At 42.2% G+C, this 24,314-nt stretch overlaps 1 protein-coding gene across 2 annotated transcripts in view; it reads left to right on the forward strand.

The window, feature by feature from the left end:
• Positions 1-24,314, forward strand: part of BIN3 (bridging integrator 3) — a 114,932-nt gene that overhangs the window by 18,993 nt on the left and 71,625 nt on the right. The window contains exon 2 of one of the 2 annotated variants that reach the window (XM_054998206.1): positions 21,442-21,490. The exons of the other annotated variant lie outside the window; for it this stretch is intronic. Within the exon in view, the coding sequence (XP_054854181.1) occupies positions 21,442-21,490 (49 nt within the window). The remainder of the gene's footprint in view (positions 1-21,441; positions 21,491-24,314) is intronic. 2 annotated transcript variants of the gene reach the window in all.

A 24,314-nucleotide genomic window follows, 5' to 3' on the forward strand; every position in this document is an offset into this window, starting at 1 on the left:
AGTGTGCAAATATGCATCATTCAGGTATACTAGTTAGGATGCTGTGGTGGTTCCTCCTTGAATGTTGAAAAGGGCTGTGGCTTAGTGGTAGATGCAGAAGATACATCTTCAATCCTTCGTATCTCTGGTTGAAGGATTTCCAATAGCAGGTATTGGGATTGGAGAGCTGCTGCTAGTTAAAGTGGATAGTGCTTAGGTAGGTGGACCAAGGGTCTGATGTGGCCTACAGCAGTTATATTTGTTTGTATCTTCATTTGGTGGCCAACCCAAGCTGAACCTAAAGCTGCCCTTTAAAAAGTAGTGTGAGGAGTGCCTTTAGTCCATGCAATCCATGCATAAGCCACATTTCTTTGGCTGTTCATTTTGTCATTACAGTGCTCTGCCATTTTCCAAATATGCTGCTCTAGAGAACAATATAGCAATGTTGAGGAATTTGTTCAATTTGATTTTGTGTCTAGATGGCCTGCCAAGGCAAAATTGTTGCTTAACTGCTTAGAGTGGGCATTTGGAGTATAAACATGTATTTAGCAGCTGCTTAAGGGCAAATAATTAGGTAGCCTTTGCGGATAAAAGGCAATCACAGTAACTAGGATTCTTCTGAAGTCTTGAGTTAGACTGTAGTCAAATTTTCCTAGTGTGTTATCTGTTTCAGTGTTAGGAAGAATTAATATTATTTGTGGTACCCTCCTTCTGCCCAAATCCTGTGGAAGAAGGATAAGTTTTGGTGGTTCCAGGGCCAAATCCATCCCCTTAAGGGGTACCAGCTGGCCCTTTGGTTGCTGACTTGGAGCAGAATGTGGAGGGTACCACAAATAATATAGAATAATAAATAATGTAGAATGTGCTGTCCATCTGCTTTGAGGGCCTGGGCCCTAGCTACTCATTTCCATCCCCTTCTCAGAGATGTTCTTTTGTAAAACTAGCTGCTGAATAAAGCTGCGGTGATTGACCTGTTTGAAACATCTGGAGCTTATTAACACTGCACGCACTCTACTGCGGCATGTCTGTTTCCCATTTATGGCAGAAATGGATCGAGCAGGTTGATTTGTGGTAGATGTGGGAACAGTGTCCAGTCTATGGGTTGGTGATGGTCTTTATGGTTCCTTGCTCCCTTCCAGTTCCAGATGCTAGAGTCCTGTTGGTTTTGAGCAAACTTCTTGCTAAGCAAGTGGGTATAGAATAGCAGCCTGCATATGATGTGCTTTGATCAGCTTGGGTAGCAATTGCAGGTTAAACATGAAGAGCTGTGATGCTTTGGGAAGCATTCGGAAATACTACAAATGCTGACGTGTGGGGGCTTCTGCTGTTGCTCCAGTCACTTTGCTCCACAAGAGCTTAATCGCAGTGCAAAGCCATTGGAGTTTCCTGGAGCTATGAAGGAAAACACATAAAACCAAATTCTGTTGGGTTTTAAGTACAGGCACTCAGCTTAGATTAACTCTGGTCGTTTTCTGACTCCAGTGGGTAAATTTGAAGGCTTTAAAAAAAAAAAAGCAGCAGGGATCCGACCAAAAAAGTACAGCTGAGGAAAGCTTTAAGTGCTGGGATGGTGATTTTTGTAGTGATTGCTGCTGTGTTTACTAGGAGGATTTTAAAAAAATGCTCGCTGTGCATATTGGGGAAGTCCATGTTCACTTCGTTCATTAATAAATAATTGGTTTTCGTGTTCTGTAGTTGTGACTAGGTGTCCTTGTAGGCCAGACCAGTTGGTGAGGTCTTGCATTAACTGGTTTGAGTGTTTGGCATTCATTATAAGACCAGGAGAAAGAAAACAAAGTAGTGGTTCCTTGCCAGCGACTTCTAGAAGCCTCTAAACTTGTATTGATCTAAGTAGGTTTCTTTCACTTTTATATACATTTACATTTCCCCAAAGAAATGTGTGCAGGAGACGGTTTTTTAGGCTGAAGCAGTTTTGTTGTTGCCGATGAAGCAGATCAAACTGCTGAAGTTCCACCTGGGCCAGTATTTTTTTGGACAGGAAGCCAGGAACAGCTGGAAGCTATTGGCCTTTTGTTTGTTTGTTTTTGCTTCCAACATGTTTATTGATGTGGATTTAACAGACCCTATTTAAGTTGAGGCTGCAGTCCTAAGCATTCTAATCAAGAGATGAGCAAGTTTCCAAATTCAACAGGAGTCTTCATCAGGCTTCTTATCCATTGAGGGGGGTGTTTTAGGATATAATGGAAATGCCCAGAGAGTTGGATCCAATCAGCTGTTCTGCTTATTAAAAAGGAAGGAGGCATCCTCTTCAGTCGCTCAAAAGGGTTATGCTGAGAATCTTGGAATCTACAAGTACCGAAACCAGGTGGATAGAGAGAAATTGGGTGCCTAGGCAAGATGCAAAAGCTGGCTGGATCCAACCTGAAGTCTGCAGTGTGTGACCTTCTTCAAATGGAGTCCTTAATTAGAATTGGATGGTGCTGGTGTAAAACAGATTACAAGATATAACAGAACAGGGTCGCCAACCTTTCTTTAATGAGTAATGAAAACTATACTGAGCTACTCCCCCTTCCCTAGCATGTTACCAAGTTTTGTTCTGTCCTAGATACAGAACAGGGATTACGAAGAGCACCAGAGATGAAGCTATCAGCTAAGCAACAGAAAGGAAAATCCTATGAAACAAAAGCTTTTTTAAAAGTAGGGATCTTTTCTTGAGTCTTCTGGAGGATGCATGAACTACTCCGCAGCAGCCAGCAATTTATCAGAAGATCACAAACTATTTATTGGAGACCCCTGCACCAGAAGCTACTGGGGTAGAGGAACAAAAAAGCCAAAGGACTATCCCCTCTCTATTTCAGCAAGGCTTTACATTGCAGATTTGGGACTATTCTCTGGGGATGGACATTTGATTAATAAAAAAATGTGATTAGTTGACTAGTCAAATACTGTAAAATAATCTTTATTAGAACAACAAAAACTTCAGTCCCCAACAGGTTTGATATTCTGATTATGATAACAAACTGTAAACTGTTATTGTGAAACAATGAATTGTGTCATAAAAGGAGCCCTGCTGGGTCAGACCACTGGTCTATCTAGTCCAGCATCCCATCTCACACAGTCGCCAAACACTTACTCTGGAGGGCCGACAACAGGGCACAGAGGTCTTCCCCTGATGCTGCCTCCTGACACTGTATTTCAGATGTTTAAAGCCTTCATATGTGGAGTTTCCCTTTCGTCACCGTGCCTAGTCGCCACGGACAGACCTATCCTTTTAAAACTGTCTTTGCCTGTAGCCATCTTCTAATAATCCTTGGCCTGGAGCTTGCCATTTTCACCACTGCCACACACTGAATCATCATTTTTATTGAGATACCCACTCAGTTTTAGCAAGTTCAGATCCCTTCAACATATACTTATATTTTGGATTTTTTGTTCTAATGTACATCGTCTTATACATAACCTACACTGTACCTACATAACCTACATAACCTACACTGTAGAAAAGAGCAAGAGTCTAGTAGCACCTATAAGACTAACAAAATTTGTGGAAGGGTATGAGCTTTCGTGAGCTGTGCTCACGAAAGCTCATACCCTACCACAAATTTTGTTTGTCTTGTAGGTGCTACTGGACTCTTGTTCTTTTCTACTGCTAAAGACAGACTAACACGGCTACCTGTCTTAACCTACACTGAACTTCATTTGCTACATTGATGCCCTCTCACCCAGTATAGAGTTCCTCCTGGAACTCTGTTCACAGTTGGCCTGGTTTTTTTACCATCCTGAATAATTTTGTTATTGGAAAAGTTGGCTGCTACACTGCCATCCCCAGTTCCACATCTTTAATGAACAAATTAAATAGCCCCAGTCCCAATACCAATCCTTGTGGGACCCACTGCCCTCCATTGTGAGAGCTGTCCATTTATTGTTCCTCTCTGCTTCCTGTTGTTTAGAGCAAGAAACCAACCAGGGAAAGAAAGAAAGGATTGCTAAAGAAAGATGGGGAGATGGCAGAAAAGCTAAATTATTATTATTATTTGCATTTGTGTTCTGTTTGGAAAATGTGGGGCACGTGCCTATACTAGAGCCAGTATTTTCAGGAAAGGAGTCTGAAGAATTGAGTCAAACTGAGGTAACAAGATGAAGTTCTAGGACTACTGGGCAAATTAAAAACCAATATGCAATCTCCATGTCCCAGTAGTATACAGCCAAGGGTTCTTAAGGAACTCAAATGTGAAATTACCAGTATATGTAACTTTTCATTAAAATTCATCCCTGTGCTACCAGAAGACTAGACAGTAGGAAATAGTACACCGACCATTCTGCTCAGCTTAGTATGGTCCCTTCCTCCAGAGGAACAGTCTTTTACAGCAGAGGAAAGCTTCACACTTAGCTGCATCAACTCGAGTGGTAGGATACAACCTAATTAAATTAACTTTTTTGAATGAATTATTATAACTTTAGTTACTTAAGGTTTCTGTAAATGTGAATGATTCACTGAACAATTCTTCTCTTTGGCTTTTTTGGGGGGAACACAGGGCTAAACGTACAGTGCAATCCTATGCAGAGTTACTCCAGTCTAAGCCCATTGAAATCAATGAGCTTAGACTGGAGTAATTCAGCATAGGATTGCACTGTTAAATTTACAACTCAAAAAACTGATAACAGAGAAATAAAATAACAGCAAAAAGTCAGTTTCAAAAAGACAACAGCTAACAGATGACATCATAATGAAATATAAAGGTAAGTTGCCATCCTCACAGTGGGATTCATGGTGTCGTGGAATGTTTGACAATATTTGACTGTGATGGATTGACAGGTCAGTTGACAATGTTGAATTATCATTTGGCTTATGTACCAGCCCTCCTTTTCCATCATGCCCTGAAGCATCTCTCCCCCCCCCCGCTTCCCCTTTTGGGGGCTTTCTTTTGAGGAAACATGAGCTGCAATCCAGTTGTACTTCGATGCTAGGCAAATCCATGCAGAGCTGCATTTTTGTGTCTCAAATATTTTTAATTTCTAACCTTGCATATTTTAAATTGGAATCAGTTCTGAAGTGAGGGGACATTACGGTAACTATATCTTACTCAAAATATAATTTAAGAAAACTCTGCTGCCACATACTGTACGCAGCAGATCAAATCAGTGTAACCCAGGATAATTCATTCTTGTTAGATGAATCTGGATTTTTCTTGTTGCAGAATTTGGTGGCTTTCAATGCTGGATCATTAGCTCCATCTCTTTTTAAGGCAATCTTGCACGTGTCCCCAAAGTTTCTATACTGTCTGCCTATATTTAACTGTGTTGGTCATTTGTGGTCTGAGTTGAGTGAGAAGAAGTTAAAGTTTTCCTGTCTGGTTGCTCAGAGGGAATTCTTTCTTACTGCAAGCACCCAAGGAAAGATCTGTTTACAAGCCTGGGCTAAACTTGGTTCTCATAAGAGAACTTAAGTGATGTATGTACTGTGCTGCCTCTAACCAGGGTTTGGAATACATTCAGCTTTATTCCCATAATGGAGCTGGGCTACTTAAAGTGGCAGGTGCCAAGTCTCCTTATGTGTCAGATGTTTACTCCTGGTGATGATAATAGAGCAGGTTTAGTCTCTGGCTTCTCCATAAAGGCTCTGGATCTTGGCTGGAAACCTGGAGGGTCACTGCTAGTCAGAGTAAATGCTACTGAGGAATATGGATCCAGAGGTTTGATGGTATTCTCATAGCTGCATTGCAATATGTGTATAAAGTTTAGTTCATGCTGTTCCATTTAACACTGGCCTGGTCACAGACTCAATAGTGGCCCTGTGCCTTGCATACATGTGTCATGCATGCTAAGTTTCAGAATGGGATGAGGAGATCATATTGATTCTCACCCATGCGAGTTAGTAAAAGTCACGTGCCTGTTGTCATTTCTGTTGCCTACAGTGGTCATCACAGTGTTTTCTTGTTTCTCTACAGGCAGCTACAAATATTGTTCTAGCACCGCTGAACGCCAACCGTGTTTCACAAGCCTACTTCAGTTTGGTTATTTTTGTAGTGCAGTCAGGGCCTAAAACAGCCTTACAGAGTTCTACTCACCCACGCGCCCAGAGTGAGTAATTTTCTTTTGATGGGCGAATAAAATATCATTAGCTTAAAAAATAATTATCATCTTGCAATGGGTAAGAGATTCTGACTTGGCTGCTTATTCACTGATAAGATTCTTGGATCTCTGTAAGGAAAGAGAAGAGGTCTCCTGTGAAAGCAGGATTAAAAACCTCTTCCCCCAAATACTAAAGCACACCTCATTTTCCTGACTTCTTTTGTACCCAGCAGAAGTACCTCTTCATTCCCTTTAATAAGGCCCTTATGGTTGCACCCCAACGGTCATCTTGTTTTCATTCTGTCTCTCAAACCCCACACCCATCTCTTATGCAAAGCTTTTGGCTTAACCCCTTATTTTTTAATCTCCAAAAGGAGTCATACCTGCAATTGCTCACATTAATTTCACAATCATACTCTTTCTTCCCCCCCACCAGATGTACAGGGACCTATCTTTTGCTTATAGAGCACCATAATAGTACTACATAAAGAATAATAATTTTCTTCTCAAAGAGAATGGTGTGAAGATTAAGATGCTCAATTCCCTCCCTGCCTACTTCCAGCATTATTTATTTCTTCCGTCTGCGTTTTATCTGTCTCTTCTTTCAAGAAGCTCAGAGTGGCATACATGATTCTTCCCTCATATTCTCACAACAACCCTGTGTGGTAGGTTAGGCTGAAAGTGGGTGATTGGTCTAAGGTCACCTGGTGAATTTGGCCACTTGAACAGACGATTGAACCCTGATTCTCCCCAGTCCTAATCTGACACTTTAACCTCTACACCATGACAGTTGCCCACTCCCAAATAGAAGCATTGCACAATTTCCGTGTTCCAACTGACTTGCTCCTCAGATTTATGCAGGTCTGAAGTTAGTGCAGAATTTGGATGGGCATCTCTGTTACCATAAGCTATTTGTGATCCATTTGAATAATTCTTTTCTTGGGTGTTCTGCTTGGAATGGTTGCTATGAGTTCCTATAAGGAAGGGGAGTAGGGTGGGACGGTTCATGCAGTTTCCATGGACACCGTGCAGCACAGCAGCAAGAAACCCAGAATGACAGGATATATTATTTCCAATTGTATCTTGTGTTCCCACTTCTTGCACCTGTGCAGGCTGGGTCTGAACCTTCCCTGCTTCTTGTATGTGAAGTGACAGAGCTTTCCAAAGATGAACAAATAGCATCAAGTGATTTCTTTAAATCATTTGCTGTTTGGAGGACTGATTGTTGTGCTAGGAAAGGAGTGGATAGCTTACAGTGTTCAAGATGCTTTTGTTATAGTTGGATTGGACCTTTTGAGAGTCCTGCATCCCAGTGTAATCTTAGTGGGCAGACAGCAGAGGCCTGGTGCCAAAGTACCACCTCTGCCATGGAGTCACTGGGCAAGTCACACACCCTTAGCTTGTGATTTAGATTTGCAAAAATGGATGGATTCATGCTATGGTAACTTCAAGACTTGACTACTGTAATGCACTTTACATAGGTCTCCCATCTAAGTTAACTAGGAGATTCCAGTTAGTGCAGAATGCAGCAGCTCAGCTGTTTTCAGGAGCAAGCAGGAGCATAAATATCACTCCCATCCTGCAGTCACTCCATTGGCTACCTATCATTTACCATGCTTGGTATTGGCTATCACAAAGAAGGCTCTTGACAGCCTTGGTCTGGCATACCTACGGGACCGCCTCTCTCCCTGTTTTCCTCCACAGCAGCTTTGCTCATCCGAACAGGGTCTCCTGCAGGTGCCACCCTGCACATAGGCAAAATCAAAAGCAGCCTGTACACGTGTGGTGGCCCCTGTTCTATGGAACGGCCTGCCTGAATGAGCCCCCACTCTCCTGGCTTCCCACAAACAATGCAAAACTGAATTATTCAAAAGGACGTTTTACTCAGATAAGAGGGCTGTATCGTAGGGAGGTGGTCTCAAAGAGATGCTTCACGAATGAGTTAGGGACCGTAGACTTCACCACTGTGTTGCCTTACATACTATCTGTTGCTTTAAGTATGTGCTCCTGTGTACTACCTGTTGCTTTAGGTATGACCCTACTCGGTAGTTCTGTGTTGTTTATTGTCATTCCTAGAATTGCTTATGCTGTGTTTCAGCATTTCTTCAACTCTGTATCGGACTTTTGCTAATGTTAAGTTTTTGTAAACTTGTTTTTATTTACCCTATGGCATTGTTTATTGAAATGTCCTTGATATTAATCCGCCCTGCATCTCAGTGAGAAAGGCAGACTATAAATGACATAAATAAAAATAATAAATAAATAATGAAGACCTTTTGCAAGTGTAATAAAAATTGTAATTCGTGTATGAAAGCTGCGTTTCTTGGTTATACTGCAGCTTGTGGGTAAAGCTATGCAAAGCGGAGGGGGAAAATTAGGATTCAGCTCCACCCGCTGTTATCTTTTTGTAGTGTTGGTGGTAGTAGCTTGAATGTAAGTGGGGAAGGACTCTCTTTCTGCCTCTCCAGCCTCAGCGTCAATTCAATGCACTGGTTGGATCTCAGCAAGGCCATTATGGTGGCAGCGCCTTGAACAAGGCAGATTGGTGAAGAGAGTGATGGTGGAGTTGGAATCATCTGACCTTGACCACATGGCCAGTGAGGTGTAGTGGTGAGAATGTCAGACCAGGATTTGAGAGATCCTAGTTTTAATCCCCACTCTTCCACAGGAGCACAAGGAATAACTTTGAGCCAGTTGCACACACCCTACCTAACCTACCTCACAGGTTTGTTGTGAGGATAAAATAGATGAAAGGAGAACAATGTAAGCCTCTTTAGGTCCCCATTGGGGACAAAGTTGTAGTATAAATAAAATAAATAAAAATGGGTCTTCTTTCTCTCCCCCACCCTCCAGCTGGATCCTCTGGCATTGGAGACAAGAAAGCGTACAAGAAACATGTACCTTGCTAGGCCACTTAAACAGCTTGGTGGAAACTTTCTTTTTTCAAATCTTTATTCTTGAATTTGGTGGCCAGGCTGATAGCCCATAGTTGGGTGAGCTTCCTTCTCAGGATTTCTCCTGCCAATCCAAGGGAATGAAGCCAGGAATCTTCACGGATCACTTAGATAAAACTGTTTTAGTTAACAAGGCAGCTTTACAGAGTGGAAATGCTCTCGTTCAGTGTCTTGGCTGCGCTCCACTTATGAATATAATTTCAAAGGATTTCACACTCCAAATGTAATTCTGATGTGTTCTCACCCTACTGAAGTACAGGAACTAAAGCACATGCAGAGAACCCGAGGTTTTTCTTTGCAAAGCTGCATGCATTCGAACACCACCTCTCTGGATTTTGTCATGGATGTAACAATTAATAAAATGATTGTTTAGAAGAAGGGTGGTCTGTGTTGTGGCATCCAGAGCTTGAACCATGGTTGGCTGAGCCTGGGATGGGGCTAGTGAGCTACTTCGTGTGTTCTCCAGCTTCAGAGCCCTCTTCAGGTACAGAAAGAAACAGGACTGAAGAAGAGTTGATGGTTCAGACCAAAAGCCCATCCAGTTCTTTCTCCTGGAGCCTGCACCAGCCAGCCAAATGCTCGCAAGCCAAGTCATGAAGCCTTCCTTTCCCTGAGCAACTGCTGTTCAGAGATATACAGTCTATGAACCCAAAGGTCTTGTTTAGCTATTTATTTAAAATGTTTATATCTCGCTTTTCTCCTGATCAGTGGGACTTAAAGCAGTTTACAGATACTTGAAAAAAACAGTATCACATTGGCAGAAAATACAAATAAAAGGAAGCAAGCCACAACTTCCACTCCTGGGCTACCAAAGATACAACAAAAGAGATCTGCTTTGCACTGCCTCGGAAACCAGCACAAGGTCGAGGATCCCCCCTCCCCCCCGAAATCTGGAAGCCTGTTTTGCAGCTCAGGTATAAACACAGAGAAAGCACAAGCTGGAGCAGTGACAATTCTTACTCTTACTGATCTAAGTGGGAGACCTTGTAATCTTGATCTGGTGGTCAGAGCTTCCTTATTGGGCCCATATGGGTGAAGGTGGTCTCACAAATATGAGTGTCCCAGATCATGAAGGTTAACACTATTACGTTGAACTGAGCATGGAAGCAAATTGACAGCCAGCGTAACGATTGCAAACTAAAGGAGACATGCTTATAATGTTTAATTCCTGTTAATGGAGTTGTTCTGTACTGCGCCTATTGTAGCTTCCATGTTGTCTTCAAGGGCAACCCCATATAGAGCATACAACAGTAGTCCAATATCATGGATGATGTAAGTTGATGGTTCAGACCAAAAGCCCATCCAGTTCTTTCTCCTGGGAATAATGTTTGCACTGAATGAATTCACTAAAAGGCACCTTTTGCCACCTCGTTTCCATGTTTCTAGCAGAAGGGGTGGATCCAGCAGAACTCTTAAGATCTTAATTGAGTCTGTTAATAGATAGTCACTTTACGAAGTTGGTAGCATAACTGTCTACCAAATCTCAGCCTTTCCAACCAGCATCACCTCTGTTTTATCAGGATTAAGCTTGGGCATGATCTTCTGCAGCCACTTGACCATAGCTTTCAGACCTAATTGCCATTAATAGAACTATTCTCTGTAAATTTGTCTAATTTCCTTTTAAAGCCATCTAGGCCAGTTTCCAGTTAATAAGAAGCTTCTGGATTAATCAGACCTGATGTAAATGACCTTTGGCTGGTCAGTCAAGCAATATCGTCTGCCTGCTGAGCTTCCTGCTCAAATCTAGCTCTGACTGCAGCCCAAATCCTACATTCCATAACCAACGACAGAACATAGGATCCTGGATTGGAAACCATCCATTTTGTGTCTAGATTTGGTACAGTTTTGACCAGTCGTACAGTCAGATAAAGGCATATGCATGTAGATCTCATTGTATTGCTACAGGTAGTTAAAATATGACCTTTGATGCCAAAATCAGGTTGTGTTCATGAGCTCTTTTTAATGTTAGCAGATTCTTAAGGCTTTGAACACTGAATGGTTGTTTTAGAAATGCATTAACAGTAGCCCCTTCTGCACGGGTCTGTTTCACTAGTTCAGTTCTCATATTGCAGCATTTTTTCCCTGACTGCACCAGATTTGCTGCCATGAGTATGTGGCTTTTCCCCAGCTTTCCTCAGAGTGCTTATACCATGACTTTAAAAAAAAAATCCACTTTGTGATCTGCTGTTTCCCCATGCACGCTCTTTATTCCATTTTGGGGTGTTCCACCTTCTTCTCCCCTCTCCTATCCCCTGCCAGCCCACTTCATTGTGATTAGCTATTCTCATGTATCTAGCCACTCCCTTTCCATCTCCCCTCTCATCCTCTCTTTCCTTGTTTAAAAAAAATGTTAAGTCCTGCGCAGGATTGATGATTCGCTGGTTTGAAAGCATGGAGGGGAAAGTTCCGTTTTCATTCTTTTTGCAGGGTACAACTGAAATTGACCAATTTCACCTTCTAGCTAAGTTGAGGAGGTTGGTCAATTTCACCAGCCATAGTCAATTTCACCTTTTAGCTAAGTTGAGGAGGTTGGTCAATTTCACCCCCATTTCCATCCACAGGTATTGCAAATAGAAAGTTTTTAAAAAGCTGCCTCCTTGTTGAAGATGAGCAGGTTGTCATCATCAGCACCGTCCAGTTCTCGGCCTGATAACCAGCTGGAAAGGAGCTGCCCAAATATGACCACAAAAAAACACACACACACCCCGGGGCCGTGCAGACCAAGCATTAGAGGTGTGAATGGCCACATACAAGCTGATTCCATGCCTTTTGGCTTGAATTCAGGGATAATGAGGGGTTATGTCGCTGGTACAGAAGGGGCTATTATTGTGCATGAGTATCTTTTTCACTTAACCATATATTTTAACTGAATTACAAAAATATAGAATCTGGAAAACAGTCTTCACTTGGGTACATACTTCTAAAAATAGGCTGTTAGCGCTTACTTCCTTAAAACACCAAGTAGTCAGCTAGAATTCCAGTGCAAACAGAGATACTATTAGATAAAGGTTGATGCTACAATAAAGTTGGTTAGTCTTAAAGGTGCTACTGGACTCTTTACTATTAGACAGAGAACACTTCAGAGCATCCCTCCCAATTTCCTTTTTTCTTTTTGCTCAAAAAGAGAGCCTTGACTTGTCCTCTCTCTGCATTCAAGATTTTTGTGCATGAGAATTCTACATCTTTTCCCTCCTTCTCTTTTACATGACATATATTTGAAATATCTTACTTTCTGGTATCATTTCATACATGGTACTGAGTGGTGTAAAGTAGAATGAGCCCACATGAAGGGGGGGCAGGCTCATTTAATTCTCTCTCAGAAGAAACTAGTGCTAAAAAGGATGAATCCCTGTCATTTCAAACTGGCATGGTAGGTTAAGATGAAGTAGCTCAACAGGGGAGCGATTGCAAATCTGGCAAACTCACAGCCTGCTGCTTCCATGGAGTAGTTATGAGAACTCTCTCTCTCTCTCTCTCTCTCTCTCTCTCTCTCTCTCTCTCTCTCTCTCTCTCTCTCTCTCTCTCTCTCTCTCTCTCTCTCTCTCTCTCTCTCTCTCTCTTTTTCATAATGATGAAGGTCTAGGAAAACTTAAGCATTCTATGTTGAAAAATGACTATACTAAATCAGGTTTCCCTGCTGCTCACTTAGATTTATTTATATTAACTGTGTCTGTGCATTCCTCCCTTCTGGCTTAAAAAATAGTCAGGAAATGCCCTTCTTGAAAGATCTCATATTTTAATTAGAAGGTTAATTTTAGGTTAAAGTAATTTAGCATTTGATGTTTACAGTGCAATCCAAAATTGAGCTGCACCCCTCTAAAGCCCATTGACTTTAATGGACTTAGACAGGGGTATTACTCTGATTAGGACTAGACCTGGGCACAAACAGGAAAAAAAACCGAACATGGTGTTCGTTGTTCGTTGCCATCCACGAACAACAAACAACGAACACTGACAAACATGACCTGTTCACGAACATGTTCATTGTTCGCTCTTCATGGGGGCCAGCAGGCTCTCCTCCAGGCATCAAGATCCCTACCACACCACTCCCCGAACCCCTACCTGAGCAGGCAGCAGAAAATGTACCAATAATAAATAATAGCTTGGCTCCAGAGCCTGGCAGCAGCCCTGGAAACGGAAGGGGTAGATCCCTATCCCACCACACACAAAGAAAATTAAAGCTCCAATGCACTCTCCCTGTCTCTCTCTCAAAATGCCAACAGCAACCTGTCTCTTCCTCACTGTCTGCAAAACCAGAGCTGGGAGCCCCCCTCCCCCCTGCTCTTTGCTTCCTTGTAACAAATTTGGAGCTCCACACTTGAAAGGAAGACCTGCCTATCAAGCTAATTTGGGCTTAGTTTGGGGTTTCCAGGGCAACAGCAGGAGTTCAGACAGAGTTCAGGCAGTCCCTGCCTCCGGTTGCCAAGGGAATTGATTGCAGGTGCCAGACTGTCTCGCTTGATGAACAGCAAGGAAGAGGCTTGCAATGACCACCTGTTCATTTAGAATGGGGCCTCAACAGCTTGTTCACAAACAGCTGATTGGGCTGTTCGTGGCTTTTTAAAGTTCCTATTGCTGTTCATGCCCATCTCTAATTAGGACTACACTGTTGATATTTAAGAAGAAATCTCAGCCTTGCATTCTAGCCAGGTTACTAGTCCTTGTGGTAGCACAACACATTGTGCAGCTATGGATTCACTGGTACCAGTCTGCTTTATTTAGTTGATGTATTTGCTAGTTTCTTTTTCAACTTAAAAAAAAAAGCTCTCAGAGTGACCTTACAATGTTGAAAGATGCATTAACATTAGTTACCATTACTACTTTCAGTAGCCTATAATGGAATGACTGTCAGACTGGGAGGCTGTCTTCCTGGCCCCTCTGGAAGATAACAGAGCTTAAGAAGCCACTTACAGCTTCAAGTGGAATAGAATGGGATGGCTGCTTAGCCAGTAGGAAGAAGCCGCATCCTCTTTGGCTGCAATCGAAGATAATAGAGAGAGCTGAATCTAGAGATTCTTGCATGTAGCACTAACCCATTGCTGCATCTGAGGATTTCTTCCATGGAACCAATTATTAGATTTCCCCCCCCGTTTGTGGGGTTGGGGTGGAGTTAGCCTCCACCTTCCTGAACTGGTGGTCATTACTGCCACTGCTGAGTGTTTGCATAGAAGAAGAGCACTGTATGACTTGGTGTTGGTGATTCAAAGGCAAGCAGGCAAAAGTAGGGATGAGCTGTCTAAGAATAGTTCAGTCTGAGGAGCCAGGACAGAGTGGAATCTGATTGGCCTTTGTGTCCCCCGATCCATGCTGTGGTGTTAGCCACAGTAGTGCCCTCCAGCCAGGTGCTGTTGTGGCGCTGCAGCAAAGGGGAGATTAGGCCAGCAATTCCCTCCTCTGGCAATCTGCATGCTTATGGCAAAAGACGCCAGGTTTCCACTGCCCCCAGTATGGGATACCTGGTCCATTTGTGTGCCAGTTATGGACCTTAAGGTTTGTAGTTACAGAATTTAGATGCTTTATGCAAAGCGATCAATACACATGCAAAGCTTGAACCATTTAATTAGAAGAAAAAAGTAAATTATTAGTTCAAAAATGTACTTGACCTGTCAATTAGTATCTGTAAAGCCTGATTTGCTAATTAACAGTCAGTGTCTGCTCACACTCTTGCTTTCCTTGTCTGTCAGTGTAGTTTCTCAATTATCTACTACCTTGAATAATTTTGCTTCTGGGCAGCTACTTCTGAATGGACTTTTATTTTCTGTTTAGTTAAGAGTCCAACTCTGTTTGCTGCTACATTAATGAAAATTACTCCCCTTCCCCGCCTACAGCACAAGTAGTAAGGATTCATTGTCCTGACCTCGCTGAGGCTGTATACTGCCCTTCTGAGTATGATTAAGTGATTTTTATTAAAAAGATATATTGTACAATTTTTAAAGGGGTGTCAGAAAAACTGCAAGGTATTAGGCATTTTGCATGTTGAATAATTTATTCAAATAGTTCACAAGTGGAGTCAAATCCTTTTCTTCTGTAAAGAACTATTCTAGTCTCTGGATTAATTCTGATATTACTTTTCATTGCATATACTTTAAATATGTACGTAAGGAAGTGCTAGAATGTAATGTGATGTCAAAACAGATAGATGTGAGTGCAAGAGATACAATAGTGTAGAAAATTAGGGACAGGTGACATAGTACACCACCTGTTGGACAATGCTAACATCAACACATCACAACTGTTGTCATTGACTGTTGCATGGTTCTTTGTGATCACTAGCATGTTGAATGTGGCATAGATTACTAGATTCGATTAGTGCAATGCACTCTGCGTGGGATTGCCCTTCAAAAGTGTTTGGAAACTTCAGTTGATGCACAATACTGCAACCAGGGTGTGGGTTGTAGGAACCATATTGCCCATCTCTACTGGCTCCCAGTTTGTTTCTGGGCACAATTCAAGGTGCTGGTGCTGCTCTTTAAAGCCATATATGGTTTAGGACCAACATATGAGAAGGACCACCTACTCCCTTAGGAACCTACCCGACCACTGTGGTCACGTTCATAGGCCGTGCTTTGGATGCCCCTGCTTTCTGAGATTAGAAGGGTGGCGATCCGGAAGAGGGCCTGCTCAGTTGTGGCACCAAAACTCTGGAACTCTCTCCCTAAGGAGATTTGTCTGATCCCTTCTTTTGTCATCTGCCAGCTGGTGAAGATTTTGTTTCATTTGGCATGCCCTCAGAGATATCTCCTTCATGTTTTAATTGTTTTAATATTTTAATGGCTGCTTTTATGTCTTCGCATGATTTATTTATTTATTTAATAATCCTCCTTTCTCACTGAGATCCAAGGCGGATTACAACAGTGCAGTGAAAATACAATATAATCGATAGCTAGGACATTCACTGAGCAAAGTACAATAATGAACAACAGTTAGGACATTCAGGGAAATAGTGAGTTAGAAAGCCCTCCTGAATAATTCAATTTTGCATTCTTTGCTGGAAGCCAGGTGAGTGGGAACCTCCCTGCCCTCTTCAGGCAGGCCATTCTTCTTTGGAACCTGAAACTCCTCTCCCCCTCTCCCCACTTTTCTGCCTTGATGGCCCTTGTGATGGCAGAAAAGCAGGATAACAGTTTTGTTAAATAAATCAAAATAAATATTGCTGTGGTTGTAGGGGCACTCTCTACCTGGAGCAAGATGTTTGATAAATGTACGATTCCGGTGCAGACAGGAGCTGGTAGATGCGGGGATAGGATTAATCAAAGATGACCTGTATCAGGCAAGGATGTGAGTTGCCTAACTAATCTGCATAGCATCTTGAGAGTTGACATTGCAGTCGCTGCCCCCCCTCCCCACACAGTTTCCCTACCTCTTTCCTAATACTATGCAATGCAGAACAGTAAGGCACAAAACGGCACCCCTTGTTGGGTTGTTGTAGGAAGAGGGGATTGACCTGGCTGGTCTAACAGAGACATGGCATTTCTGTCCCAACTAACTCCACCTGGTTATGTGTTCCTTCACCAACTCCTCACAGGTTTGCTATTTTCCTCCCTGAGCCTTACGACTTCCACAGACTCCCAGTACAATGTATAGCTGAATGGTGCAATCCTAAACAGAGTTACTCGAGTCTAAGCCCACTGATTGTTCCGAGTGACTTCAAGCCTCCATGCTGAATGAATAGGTGCCCATACACTCATCCTCTGTAGTGGCCCCCACTTTATGACACAGCCTGCTTGAAGTGGTCAGAGTAATTCTCACTGTCCTGGGTTGCCTCAAACTGTGCAAAATATAATTATTCAGGAGGGCTTTCTTACTTAGGTAACAGGGCTATTTTGTAAGGAAATGGTTCAAAGAGATTCTTCAATAAAGGGAAAGGGACTATAGACTATAGTACTGTGCACTGCCTGTTACTTTAGTAACACTAACCTATATTTTCTTTTATATAAACACTTTCATTTGGAATGCTTTATTTTGAATACTGGAGGATTTTCACAATTTTTCAAGGTAAACAAATAAGCAACAACATTGTGACAGAAGGAGATGAGGAATAAGTAGAACATAACTGGATCAATGAGTTTACTGTGCAGATGTGCCACTCTGAGGCCTGTAGCCTTGTGTAGATGTTGTCCATTTGTTTTCATACATATCAGCCCAGTAGAACTGAGGTGCTGCTTTTGTGTGGAAGTTGTGCTGGTACTTTTCAGTTGACTTGTGGACTGTTTGGCACTCTGGTCTCGTATCTGATGTGCCACCTATCTAAAGTATATTGATGATATTTCCTCCCCTACAGTGTTCATGTAAGGAATAGATGATTAAAGATAATAATCAGAGCAATTATAATTGCACATGATGTGGTGATAATCACTGGAAGTCATACAAGGGTTTAGTACTAAAAACTTAGTCCACATCAGCGATAAAGTTGAATTCTGCACACAACCAAGTATCCTCGGTACAATGTCACCTTTAGTGCTAAGCTCTTGTACTACCAACGTCTGCATTCAGTACATCAGATGGTTGTAATCATTACTGCTCCCTCCTTGCACCCTATATCAGGTACAACCCATTTTATTTCTCAGGAAAGCACAATCATGACCTCTGTAAGAGAAAAGTTAGCACTGGGACTGTTTATAATAAATGTATAATCTCCCATATGTCAGAGCAGTTACAGTTGCTTTAAATGAATATACCTGTGCTTGTGTGTGTGTATTTAACAGAGTACATGTATTTGTGATAATACCAAAGTTACACTTGCAGTCAGAACTTGAGTGTACTGGAGGTTTTTCTTACAGACCTGGATAGATACTCTATATTATGGCATAGTTGGCTTCAGTGGCTTCAGCTCGTTCTCTTTTTCTTTTGCTTCTCATTTTAAAACTTCTAAAGCACCTGCCTTTCTCTTCTAGCTTCACTTATAATCCTTCCTAAGTTTGCTTCCATCCCAGTCATTCTATAGAAACTGCTATCTCCTTCCTGGTGAAACTAATCCCCCCCCCTTCTTACGGGATCTACTGCCTTCTCTCTTTTGGCTTTGTTCTTTTTGTTTCTGACCGCTCTTTGACTGTACCCTGTTCTGCTCAGAGTAGGGTTGCCAGCCCCCAGGTAGTGGCTGGAGATCTCCTGGAACTACAACTGGTCTCCAGGCCACAGAGATCAGTTCACCTGGAGAAAGTGGCTACTTTTGGGGGTGGACTCTATGGAATTATGCCATGCCAAGGTCCTTTCCCTCCCCAAACCCCACTTTCTCCAGGTTTCTCCAGGTTTCACCCCCCAAATCTCCAGGAATTTCCCAACTTAGAGCTGGCAACCCTAGCTCAGAGCAACTACAAGGAGAGGACAGAAAGAGGAAAGATTTTCTTCCTGGGAAGCCTCATTTGTCACATGGGCCAGAGGAGTCTCCTTTCTACTCTACAGCCATGAGCGGCTAGGACCTTAATTTTTTAAAAACCCCTGAAAACTAAGGTTCTATGAATGTGCTTAACTTAGAGAACCAGTGTGGTAGTGTGTGGTTAAAGTGTCAGACTAAGATTAGATCCCCACTCTGCCATAGAAACTTACTAGGTAACCTTGGACCATTCACTCACTCACTCTCAGCTTAACCTACCTCACAGGGTTGTTGTGAAGATAAAATGGGGGAGAGGAGAATGATGCAAGCCACTTTGGACTTCACTGGGGAGAAAGGCAAGGTATAAGTTAAGTAAAATAAAATAAATAGGATATGTATAAAATATTAGATCACACAAACTAATTCCATGGGTGTGGAATTATAAAATAATGGCTAGCTCTTATTGTACTTCTTTTAATTCATTGGCCAGGAACCTGCAACAATATCACATAATAAATGGTAATACCCCAATTTCACATTTTTGTCCATGTACAACTAAAAGTGGGAAATCCTTAACTTCTTCGTTTTTCCCCCAAAGCATCCATGTTGCTATTGACAGCGTAATTACATGCCAGACAATTGCTTGTTTATGGAAGATGTGTGATTCATCACAGTTGAGAGTGCCAGCAAGGCAAGAAGGGGTTAATAGACTAAAATTACATTAGCCCTGCAGTAGAACAATAAACAGGAAACACTCTAGAAATTAAATTTATACACTTATGACTAAGGCTGGTTTGAGCTCCATGGTCAGTTCAGGAAGGGTATGGGTTGCAGGTTAGGTTTATTATTGGTGGCAAAATTATACCTTTGGTTGGAAAAAAATGGTGGCAGTTGGTTAAGAGGGCAAAAGAAAGAGGGACATGAGACATTAAGTGGCTTTTTTATTCCCCCCCCCCCACTTAGATTATATAGCTGCCTGTGTTGTCTTCCTTAGTGTGGTATTTGTGGAAAGGTGCCCGTGGCTGAAAGAGTTGCTGGCAGGTAGTTTTGTCTTGGGGTATTGAAGCCCCAAATGCAACTTCCTGCTCAGCTCCAAAGTTTACAGGTCACCAGTTTCTCAGCCTAATCTAATCGGCTCCATGACTCTTGAAAAGAGGCTGGGATGTAAATATGAATAAATTGGAATTGACTGGGACCCCCTCCTCATTCCATTGCCCAAATCACTTTGCTTTTTTGTCAGAAACAAAAGCGCTTGTGTCCAGGCCAGATTGCCACCCTTCTGCCCCTTTTTGAATTCCTCTTTGCCTCCACTCTGTTTTTTTGAAGTGGGCTCCCTGAGCCCCATCTCTGAGCTTCTGCAACTAGGTATGGATTTTATAGGGGTTACAAGTGAGACTTGATTTATGAAGCTGGCATGTTACAAATGGAGTTAAGGAGAAGGATGCATGACAAACTGTACATAAAATGCCTGTATGACTGGAAGCACTAGTGCATTTAAAGTAAGCCATGTGGGCTCATTTCTATTTAATGTCCCATCTCTTGCTCACCTCTTAGACATGTTGGATTTCATACAGGGATGTGTACATTTAATGCTTGTTCAAAAAGGGGGTTTCTCAGCAGGTGTAGCTTCCCCCATTGTGCTGCAGAGCAATTACATTTTTGGTTATTGCTTTGAACATTTTTGCAGAAGGTGATATAAATAACTGAGCAAGGCTGTGCCTGTTGTAGCCATCCCATCTGCATAGTTGTTAAAGGCATAGGAACCTTGCCCAAAACCAAATTTGCCAAATTTTCCACCATTGTCTTAGCTACAATAACTAGAGGGTGTATAGGGATGTCCGGTGGAAGTTAATTTACTGGGTGTTTTGAATCTATGTGAGTCTCTCTCTCTTTAGCTCTTTGGCTCCAGCCATTGTAAAACGTTCCTCCCCCCGCACTTTCCCTCTTTCTTGCCAACAGCACAGCTTCCTCACCTGACTTGTAGAATTGTGAGGGTTTCCTCCAAGCGAAAATGACTTTCTGCTTCAGTTAAAGCACCTGCACTAATGTCAACGTTCTTTGCCTCACCCTTCCTCAGAATAGTGAGAATATTTATGAGCAATGGATGATGTCACAATAAAGCTGCCACAATTCCTTCTTTCTGATAGAAAGAGGGGTATATATTCTTTCCACACAAAAAAATCACTCCATGACTAGTGGTAAATGGATATCCAGTGACCATAGTGGTTAAATGGTTGGGTTGCAAATCAGTACTCTGCTGGTTCGAATCCCACTACTGCCTTGCGTTCAGAAGGTGGCCTTGTGTAAGCCGCTCCTCTCAGCCCCAGTTCCCCAGCTGTATTATGGGGATAATAATAACACTGACTTTGTTCACCGCTCTGAGACAGTGCTATATAAGCACAGTTGTTATTAATATTATTATTAACAATATATGAAAATGTATGTATCGTAATTTGTATTGGTAAATAGAGTGCATGCATACGCAGGACTCAGCATCAGAAGATCTTCATTCGGCAGTGGTCCCAGTTAATGTCTGGTTTGCAGGTATCCAGCATACTGGCAGTCCTGCACTGATGTGTTGCTCACCTGCCCAAACCCTGTATTTTCTGGAGACAATTGAGATCTAGAAGCACTTGTAGACAGGGCCTTCATTTTACAGGTCGCTCATCTGAAGAAATGAATTCAGGCGACACTGTTTTGAAGATGCTTCTTAGAAAGGAGAACAATTTTCAGCTGAGCCAGCCTTGTAGTATCGCATTCAGAAATCATTTGAAGCCATTCGTATCTGTAAACTTAGCGCTTTATAATTTCTTCTCCCTGTTGTTCCTTATCAAAATATTTGCAACGGTCTTTGTTTCCATATCGTCCTTATAGGCCACCCTTATCTACTCATGGCAAGGGAATAGCTCGCTGCTGGAGTCTTGCTTAGTGGTGTAAACAGATCCACAGAGCAGAGAAATGGCCAGCTTCTACTTTTAAAATCTCAGATTTGGCTCTCAGACCGTGGCACAAATGGCAATCCTTTACCACCCAATTCTTCCCTCAAGAATGAGTCTGAGGAATATGCTGTTTGAAATGAAATGGTGTCTGAGAGCAGTTATGCTTGCTTGTTTACATAAATTCTTATCTGCACTGCTTCCCCCCCCCCCTTCTCCTTTCCAGGATTCCTTTCAAGATTGGGCAGCCTAAGAAACAGATTGTACCCAAGACAGTGAGTAAACCAATTCCCCCTTTTTTAGATCCAGTCTCTGATCATACGGCTGATGACTCAAGCCAGCGCATTAACTGGCCCCCGTTTTTAATATGTTGTTTGTGTGTGTGGGAGGGGAAAACATGAGTGAGCTGAAATTTGCTTCTGTCTTTGACCACCACTCAGTTCCTATGAATGAGGGGGAGTCTCAGTACCGAGTGGATTATTTTGGTATCTGGGAATCTGGTGTGTATATGTGTGTTTTCCTTCTCCTCCCCTCCTTTTAAACTTTTCACCCCCCCTTTTTTTCTATGGCAGGAGGAGGGGCTCTTCTCACTCTGGCATGGTTTGCCTAGGAGATGGCTGAACATGCTTCCTTCCTTCCTTCTTTCAGCAATGGCTTGTTTGTTCATCTTTTCTGAGCAGATGGAGGAGGGGGAGTGGCTCATACTGCTGAATATAACTGTATCCAAAGGAAGGCTTATTGGAGGAAGCTGAAATGCTTGGTGCCCGGGTGTGAATTAATTTGGGCTGTAGAGCATTTGCTTTTTTAAAAAGCATTTTAAAATGCATTTTTTTTTGCATTGTGATGAGTCTGAAAAGTCCTGTCCTGAAATGCTTGCATCTAGCCATAGTTGTCCTTAATGTCTTTGTACCATGTAGCAGGTCATGTTAGCCATCCCTGAATTAACCTGCATTTATCTTTCTTTAAAGCAAGTGTCCCCAGAGGTTGGTGTGACAGAGACCCTGTGTATCTGCTCTGGCAACCTATTCTTTTGTACAGACTAGTGTCCTTATCCTTCCTGTGTGGAACACCAATTTAACCACCAGTCATAATGCCTTGCGATACATGGGTGAAAGTCCCCAAGCTGTTTTCCTGATACACTGCTGAGTGGAGGGGGAGGGGGGAATTAAGGTTCTTTTGATACCACTGCTTAATAATGAGCCATTGCAACAGGATATGAAAAGTCTTGGATGTCCTAGGGCAGCAGTTTTTCTGTTGCAGCATCAAATGAGCAGGGCTGTTAAATGGGCAAATGTGATGAATCTCGTAATTTGACTTCTTTCATTGGACTCCTGTAAGTTCTGTTCCTGGGCCATCCAAGATTCCAGTGCTTCAGGTCCCATTACTTCCAGAGTGGGTGAATAGGTTTTATTGCTGCTGGTATCACCTCTCTACAAATAAAAAAAAAAGATGGATTCCTTTCAGAACGGTTTACAATTTAATAGACATGCCACAAGGAAGGAGTGTGTATGTGTGTAGGGGATGGGGGGAAAGCAAATTCAGTTAAACTTGACAGCTGGTGTGGAAGATGTTCTTACTTAAAAGAAAAATGCTGATATGGCCAAAGGAAGTCTAATGTAAAATTAATCAAAACCAATAAAAACATTTATGCAGAATCCAAGTATACAACTGCATAATGCCAAGGAACGATATATTAAATTGGCCCTTAGCACTGAAAGAAGAGTGGATTTAAATTGATATAAATACTGACAAAAACATATCAACAGTTTTTAACTCCAGACTTTGGGCATTGCATGATGATAGCTTTTGCTGTGATATGTAATTCAGCTGTTGCAGTTAGTCTGCCTTTCCTTCCTTCAAGCAGATGCTTAATTTTCTCCATTTTTGACAAAGTTTCCCAGTTTGCTAGTAAAGGATTCAGTGACATTGTAGTTACATACTGGCCGTGTGGACACGCTTCTAGGTAGGGAGGAGCAGCATGCTTGATGATCCTGGAGTGATGGAGGTGGTCTCTCTGTCTGTACACAATAGCAGAGTGGTGGCGCAGAGTGGTAAGCTGCAGTACTGCAGCCCAAGCTGTGCTCGCGACCTGATTTCGATCCTGGCGGAAGCTGGATTCAGCTAGCCAGCTCAAGGTTGACTCAGCCTTCCATCCTTCCGAGGTCAGTAAAATGAGTACCCAGTTTCCTGGGGGTAAAGTGTAGATGACCAGGGAAGGCAATGGCAAACCACCCCATAAAAAGTCTGCCAAGAAAATGTTGTGATGCGACGTCCCCTATGGGCCAGTAATGACTCAGTGCTTGCTCAGGGGACTATCTTTACCTTTACCTATAGTGAAATAGCTGTACTTTGCACATGTGTGCAAAATCCTGTCAGCAGACAAATCTATAATATGCTTTCATCTCACTTGTAACTGTTGTGTCTAATGCTAAATCTTCCTCCTGAGCTGTTGCAGCTTGCCTCCATGACATTATATATGGATATATACCTATCCCTCCAAAAAGTTTTTGAGAAAGTCCCTCATCAAAAGCTCATTTAGCAATCGTAGGATAAGAAGACAAGTCCTCATAGATCAGTAACTGGTTAAGAAGCAGGAGGGGGACAGGGCGAATATAAAGACTGTTTTTGTAATGGAGGGAAGCAAGCAGTGAAGCTCCTCAAGGATCTGTGCTATTCAGCTTTTACAAAAAGAAATGAACTGGTGTAAAGATGAGCACTGAAACAGCAAAGTTTGCTTATGACTGTGAACTGTTCAGGATGGGAAAATTCCAAGCAAACTGAAAAATTAAAAGATGTGATAACTGCTGCAAGTTTCGATGGCTGTAAAAAAAAAGTTCATCTATCAGCTATTAGAAGTGATAGCTAAATAAAACCTCCATGTTCCAAGACAGTGTGTCTGAATATCAAGTTCTGAAGATTAAACAGGATGTTCATTGTCTTCCTATTGTGCTCTTGAGTTCCAAGGACCATCTGGCTGTCTGCTATTACAAATGGAATACTAGGACTAGATAGACCTTTGCTGTAATCTACCAAGACAGTTCTTATGGACAGAGCCATTATTAAAAGCTTTCTTTCTTTAAAAGGGAGCAATATTATTTA

Source organism: Eublepharis macularius, chromosome 14 (genome assembly GCF_028583425.1).
Source record: "Eublepharis macularius isolate TG4126 chromosome 14, MPM_Emac_v1.0, whole genome shotgun sequence".
NCBI classification, from domain to species: Eukaryota; Metazoa; Chordata; class Lepidosauria; order Squamata; family Eublepharidae; genus Eublepharis; species Eublepharis macularius.